Source organism: Schistocerca cancellata, chromosome 8 (genome assembly GCF_023864275.1).
Source record: "Schistocerca cancellata isolate TAMUIC-IGC-003103 chromosome 8, iqSchCanc2.1, whole genome shotgun sequence".
NCBI classification, from domain to species: domain Eukaryota; kingdom Metazoa; phylum Arthropoda; class Insecta; order Orthoptera; family Acrididae; genus Schistocerca; species Schistocerca cancellata.
The window spans coordinates 474191987-474199751 of record NC_064633.1 but is presented as its reverse complement, the minus strand read 5'-3'; the positions used below and the strand labels follow the sequence as shown (position 1 = coordinate 474199751).

Below are 7765 nucleotides of genomic sequence, written 5' to 3'. Positions count from 1 at the left end.
CAGTAATATACAGCCAATACATCACTTGTTGATAGTCATGGTAATTATAAGCTCAGAGGAGCTTTTATTGCCAAGTTTGAATGTCTTAGATTATTGGTAAATATTAAGGAAAGAAATTAAATAAGAAGAATAAATGAAAACCTGACGGTGAGAACAAACTCCCACAGGATCTCAACGTGGTGCGACTGCAGTTCCGTTCGAGCCCAGGTCAAGAGGGAGGTGTTCCTTCGAGGGCCGCCGAGCCGCAGAAGACGCTGATGTCAGCTGATGCTGCGGACGTCAGTCTTGAGGAGCGTCCTTGGCCTCAGGACTCGCAGCGGGAGGAGGCCATCATTGGGAAGGTAAGGCCACGTTATGATAACCAGGGACGGCAAGAAGGACGAAAATACATGAATAGTTAGAGCAGTCAAATACCAGTTCTAAGATTGTGTACATTGTGGAGTCAACCTTTCTTCTGTCTGGTATTTACTGGGAGCGCCTCTCGCTTGGGATCATTGTGTAGCTCCGCCTTGTGTACTGTAATTTACTAGGATCCGCCTGGGTATACCATCGAGAAGAAGGTCGTGATGCGTCTGCACAAACCTGCGCCGGCCTTCGACAGTAGGCGGCCAGGGGTCATAACAGTGTGTAAGTAATTTGCCTACGAGTCGCTGCAATTGTCAACACATCCAAAGAGTGTTCAGTCACGTTCATTATTATTATTATTTTGAGTCTCCTGAGTGGTTTGTTGCAGCCCGCCAGGAATCAGGAATTCCTCTCCTGCGCCAACCTCTTCATCTTAGAGTAGAACTGGGACTTCATGTTCTCAGTTTTTTTGCAGGAGGTCCTCCTCTACAGTTATTACGATCGGCAGTTCTCTCCAGACCGGTGAAATTTATTTTCTGATGTCTTAAAAGATGTCCTAGCATCTCGTCCTTACATTTTATCAACGTTTTTTGCATGTTCCCTTCTTTGTCGATCCTGCATAGATCTTCATTTCTTATCAGTCCACGTAATTTTCAACATTCTTCAGTATCACCACATGTCAAACGCTTCTACTCTCTTCTCTTCGGGTTTTCTACAATCCATGATTCATTACAATGCTTTGATGCAAACGTTCAGCCGGCCGCTGTGGCCGAGCGGTTCTAGGCACTTTCTCTTGGCCAGGAATACCCTCTTTGGCTTTTCTAATTCTGCTTTTTACGTCCGCTTTGCCTGTTCGGTGACGGGTTCCCATGGTTTAAGGAAGCAGAATTCCTTAACTTCGTGTACTCCGTGATCACCGATTGCATGTTAAGTTTCTCGCTATTTTCATTTGTGCTACTACTCATTACTTCTGTCTGTTTCCGGTTGACTCTCAACAGATATTATTTACTCATCATTCTAATCATTCCATTCAAGAGATCCTGTAATTCTACTTCACCTTCAATGAGGATATCAGTGTCATCAGAGAATCTCACTATGGATCCCCTTTCACCCCGATATTTAAGTCCATTCTTGAATTTTTTTTTTAATTTCCTTTAATACTTCCTCGATATATAGTATAGACACTAGTGCCGAAACACTGCATCCCTGCGTTACGGCCTTTTTAATCTGAGCGCTTAGCTTGCGGTCTTCCAGTCTTATTGTATATTATCCGATAGTCCCTACAGCTACCCTTGTTTTTTTCAGAATCTCTAACATCTTGCACCATTTTACTTCCCGAACAGCTTATCTTGGTCGACAAATCCGATGAGCGTGTCTTAATTTTTCTTCATCTTTGCTGCCATTATCAAGCACCTCGACAGAATTGTTTCTCTGGTACCGTTAACTTTCCTAAAGCCAAAATAATCGTCATAAAATATATCCTCAGTTTTCTTTCCCATTTTTCTTTATATCAGTTTTGTCAGCAGCTTGGATACATGAGATGTTAAGCTGATTGTGCGATAATTCGTTCACTTACCTGTCTTTGCTATTTTCAGGTTGGTGTGGACGGTCTTTTTCTAAAAGTTGCGTTTATCTGGAGCCTGTTCCATCAGACTGACTCCTGCCTCTTGTGGTAAGGTGATCATGACGTGGGCGGCGTATGTTTCTGCATTAACGTCTCGAGCATATCACCAAATTTTTCACTGTCTGGCTACACAATAGGTTGAAATTCCCTGTCCAGATAAAACATTGTCCTTATATTAACCTCAGTTGCTATGAGAGGCGTCCGACACACGTATGTGATTAGAGCTTGAAATAAACTCACCTTTTTGGTCCTCACCCCCTCTCCCACCCAAACCCCTACCTCCTGTGACACTGTTTCGGTTATGCAAATTTGGATTTATATCTTTCCTACTCTTGCCATCGTCAGTTAATTTACTCCTCTTCTACTAAGTCTTAACGTAATTCTCTCAAAATCACCTGAATAATTCCATTTTGTACTATGTCTTGTTTTGCTTTTGCTGATGTTTATGTTGTAACTTGTTCTTTTGAAAGCACTGTACATTACATTCGACTAATTCTGAAACTCCTTGGCTTTTTCTGACAGAATCGCAATGTCATTGCTAAATATCAACGTTTCCATTGTTACTCCCCTCAGTCTTTCTCCAGATTTCCTATTCGTTTCTATTACTGCTTGGCTCATTCTTTTTGTGCAAGCTAAAAATAAGTTTCCACCCCATGTGTTTTATTCCTGGTACCTTGAGAGTGTCAAAGATTGTGTTCCAGCGAAAAAGATCAAAAAGGATGCCTCTAACTTTACAAATTATGTAAATATAGTTTTGTCCTCTCTTGGCCACGACATTAGTCAATTACACATTATAGTCTTGAAAGAGTAATGCGTGAGCAGTTTACTGGACTGTAAAACTCGACAATACGTTGCAGGATCCTGTCCCGATAGTGCACCGCCGACATATTTGTGTCGATAGTGATTAGAAGCGTCCGTCTTTCGTGCATGATACCGATCCAAAACATTACTACCAAACATATCTTTTGTTGGAAACAGTACTGAGATCAAGATTTCGATATGTGCAGTAGCCTAGACCGACTTTGGCTCTAATACGTATCTTTTCCTTGTGTAATTTCATGTAGTTAAAGCCTCTGATATGATAAACTGAATTAGTTTATAGAGAACATTGTTACTTCAGAAAAGGGCAATCAAAACGATCTATACCGGCAGTTCACAACTTCCTTCGGGCGGTTGTTCAAGTGTCTCTGAATGTTAACTATATCATTCCTGCACACCTACTCCCACACGAAATTTATAGTTAACGACACGGAGTAATTCACTAAATGAGTGATTCCCTCGAGGAGCAACAAAGGAAATATTTCCACTTAGACTTATTTAACAATGTACTGAAATGTATGCACTATCCTAGAGATTTTTTTTCAGTAGCGATAAAATCATACACAGACCGATTTCCTACGATAGGTAGGCGGTTTTTACCCCACTGCGATTGCTGCCGGACAGTAGGGGATGTGTGTACGAAGCCTGAAATCAGTCCAGTTGTTTAGGAAGAGAAACGGAACATTCACACATACACATCTACACATTTTTGTAATATGTATTGATCAAATGTTTCCGGCCTTGCCGATATGCTCACTGCTTACCTGATGTAGAATTTCAAAAGTGTCCAGATTTACAGTCAGTGTCGATAAAACATTATCTCTCTGCAGATTACTTTCTTAAGTTGCACCTCCATAAAATTTCATGTACAGGGACAGTGAAGCTGCAGGCGTTTTAATGTGTGTACTTCTTGTTTTCTGTGCAGATGGATGGCGCGACTGTTACCTCGATGGTCGCCGCCGCGGAAGTTGGCGTTTCCAGTGAGGAGGAGGCGCCGCCCACAGCTCGCCGCAGACGCCGCTGCCGCCGTTGTTGGGCTGAGCGGCTGGCCGACAAAGTGATGCTGCGGCCGCGTGGTCGCCGGGGCTACCGCCTCAGTAGGGAGTGAAACTTTCTAGTGTGGAAGAGGAAACAAAATTCTTGCAGAAGCTACAAATACCTGGGAGCAGTAATAGAAAAATTTGATGCATGTCACGAGGATACATTTCCAGACTAGCATGGGAAAGAGAGCTGCTAAAGAATTCCCTGGGGCAATACAGAACAATAATATTCGGCAGGACACAAGGAAAAGAAAATTTCACAGTGTGTTGGAGAACATCTTTGCGGAGTTCAGATGTGACTTCAAATAAGAAAATTTATGGAGAAAAATTAAACAGTGAAAATGAACCATATGAGAAGACGTCTGCGTCTAACAAGCTAAGATGCGAAACGAAGAGGTATGGAGGTGAATGGTGACAATGTGCTCCATAAAGAGAACTTTGGAGGAGGTATGGAGATGACTGGTATAACATGCTCCATAACGAAAATTTTGGAGGAGGTATGACATGAATGGTGATAACGTGCTCCATAATGCGAACTTTGTAGGAGATATAGAGGTGAATGCTGATAACGTGCTCCATAATGCGAACTTTGTAGGAGATATAGAGGTGAATGCTGATAACGTGCTCCATAACGAAAACTTTGGAGGAGAAATGGAGGTGAATGGTGATAAAGTACTCCATAACGAAAACTTTGGAGAAGATATGGAGGTGAATAGTGATAATGTGCTCCATAACGAGAACTTTGGAGGAGGTATGGAGGTGAATGGTGATAAAATGCTACATAAAGAGAACTTTGGAGGAGGTATGGAGGTGAATGGTGATAAAGTACTCCATAACGAAAACTTTGGAGAAGGTATGGAGGTGAACGGTGATAATATGCTCCAAAACGAGAACTTTGGAAGAGGTATGGAGGTGAATAGTGATAATGTTCTCCATAACGAAAACTTTGGAGCAGGTATGGAGGTGAATAAAGTGCTCCATAACGAAAACTTTGGAGGAGGTATGGAGGTGAATGGTGATAAAGTGCTCCATAACGAAAACTTTGGAGGAGGTATGGAGCTGAATGGTGATAACATGCTCCATAATGAGAGCTTTGGAGGAGGTACAGAGGTGAATGGTAATAAGGAGCTCCATAACGAAAACTTTGGAGGAGGTTTGGAGGTGAATGGTGATAATGTGCTCCATAACGAAAACTTTGGAGGAGGTATGGAGGTGAGTGGTGATAAAGTGCTCTATAATGAGAACTTTGGAGGAGGTATGGAGGTGAATGGTGATAAAGTGCTCCATAAAGAAAACTTTGGCGGAGGTATGGAGGTGAATGGTGATAAAGTGCTCCATAACGAAAACTTTGGAGGTGGTATGGAGCTGAATGGTGATAACATGCTCCATAATGAGAGTGTTGGAGGAGGTATGGAGGTGAATGATAATAAGGAGCTCCATAACGAAAACTTTGGAGGAGGTTTGGAGGTGAATGGTGATAAAGTGCTCCATAACGAGAACTTTGAAGGAGAGAATGCTTTAATGATGCTTGCAAGCACAGAGAATGCCAAACCATCGATGGTAAAGGAAGATTTGAAACTGGGATTCGCGCAGAAGAAAGCCAGCGCTAAGAAAGGAAAAATACGTACTGGAAGTATCGGAAGACAGAAATCCAGGCCCAGATTATTGAGCCGCAGAAGAACTATACTAGTACTTTCTGCTCGTCCAGCTTCGATACGTTTTGTTTTTTAACGGTGATGCGGAAAAAATGATAACTGAAGGAACGAATGGTGATTATCTAAATTATTTCTCACTAGTGTTTCTAACCAGTTCATTCTGTTAAAATTTGTGCTTCATAACGGAACACACTGAATTTGACAACAGTCTAACAGTGACTCTAGAATGAAGTTTCATAACAGTGACTCTGTTTGTGATAATACGTTGTTGACCTTGTGCATATCCAGCAAGGAGATTAATGACGCAGAGGGGCTGTTATTGAAAAGAATGAACATCACTTTTAGTTTTGTGACAGTTTCGAAAGAGTCTCTTAAATCTGTATTTCTAAAGTCAGTGTTTTGTATATTAAAAAATCTTCTGCTTAGTACTCAATAAAATTGCAAGTCTTTCAATGAAGATATCGCATAAAACTTTATTTTTAGTTTTATAAAGTTGTTTGTAGACATTTACACTACTGCTCATTTACGAAACAGTGTTTCTACTGAAAATTTTAGGACTTGGCACTGGCTGAGAATTCATTTACAGACAGAGCTTTTTCAGTAGTTTCCGATGCTAGACTCCGGAAAACGGAAATACAGAAATTAGTGGACCACTATGAATTCCTATACGAAAATCGAATAATTTACAGTCAAAATTTTCGGCGACTTTGAAATGTGTCGCGACCCACATGGAGGTACAGAATGATGGTATCACAAGAAAATTGTGGAATGATGCAAGATATCTTTACCTCATGACTAAACAACCGTGAAAAATCACTGATTAAATGAAAACAATTTAATTAATTTTTCAAAAGTTTTGTCAGAAGCATGAGACTGATAGAGTATGGCGTCGTTTAGACATCACTATAATTAGTATGTATGCTAGTTGACGATCACATCCGATAAGAGACAAGGAGTTTGTTTAATAAAATTTATGGGACAGTAACAAAAATCACACAAAATAAATATACTAATATTAAAGGTGGTTGTGTATACTGCCTGGTGCCTCTTCATAGTTAGCAAAAAGTGTTAATAATTCTGAACCATTACTCTTTACTCTTCTATAAACATTATTCTGTTACACTGGATAACGATGCGATTACGATGTTCGTATTAAATTTGGCTAAGAAAGGTCACTATCTTCATTCGTAGGTACAACAGACTTTTCTGGCGTCAAATGAAATGAAATTACTGTACGGTATTGATGGCCGGGAGTCCCCGCCTGCGTAAGTGCGACCGCCAAGTTGCAAGTCTTTTCAGCTCACGCCACATTGGGCGACTTGCGTGAAGATGATGATGAAAATATGATGACGATACGACACGCAATCCCTGAGTGGAGGAAATTTCCACCCCGCCGGGAATCGAACCTAGCCCCTCGCATTGCAGTCAGACACACTGACCGCTCAGCTAATGAGGTGGGTCTTTTCAGGTTTGTATTACTCAGACAGGAGTATATTTAGACAATGGGCCTACCGACGAAGTTTAATATTTGAATACTTTATTACTGCCTCCCGACTTTTCATTGATTTTTTTAAAATAACATAGAGACGTGAGGGAAGCCAGAATGAATTATTTAAAAAAAACTCATTGGGTAACACATTTATTGCTGCCATTAAAATCCAATCTCATAGTATAAGTTACTAAAATCACCAGTAATTGTTTCCTGTAACGTATCAAAAGGCTTACGAACCATACCGCCAAAACAAACATTATTAAATACAATAAAAGAGACACAAAATACACGTCTAACAAACCTAAGAAAGCATGATACAAAGGCAATCTTGCAGGGCTGCCTTATGCTTATACGGAGCAAAGAAATGGAAATAGTGTTAGTTTCCATCGGTGGTTGTATGAGTCTCTCACGTCTAGATTTACATAAGCCGCAAAATGTCTGTAACTCTAGCAGCTGGTAGAGTTCACTTTTAGATTAATGTCTTTTGATAAGGGTTCCAATAGACTGGAGTGTTAGGGAGCCTACATTCCGAGTGGGCAATGTTCATAAAGGCATACGTTACACTTTAGGGGGTTTGATGTGTTTGTCTTCAGTCCGAGACTGATTTGATACAGCTCTCTATTCAAAAAATTTCTTTTTTCCCCAGTTCGATTCATTACACCAGTAGCAACTATTCGAACTACCCACTATCATATCTCTTAAAAAAATAATGTAACTATTTATTTACAGGAAACACTCTCGTAGTAAATTTTTTGTCCTTTGATTTATCGTGATCTGTTACTGATTTTTA

The 7765-nt window shown here is 40.5% G+C and overlaps 1 protein-coding gene across 1 annotated transcript; it reads left to right on the top strand.

Moving 5' to 3' along the window:
• Positions 1–4332: 4332 nt before the first annotated feature.
• LOC126095638 (sodium/potassium/calcium exchanger 1-like) lies at positions 4333–5559 on the top strand. The gene has a single exon (XM_049910400.1). It carries the CDS (start codon positions 4333–4335, stop codon positions 5557–5559), a length of 1227 nt encoding a protein of 408 aa, XP_049766357.1.
• The last annotated feature ends 2206 nt before the right edge of the window (positions 5560–7765 follow it).

Excerpts from the sequence above, each read along its gene's own strand:
- LOC126095638 (XM_049910400.1), top strand. The coding sequence starts at position 4,333 with ATGAATGGTGATAACGTGCTCCATAATGCGAACTTTGTAGGAGATATA.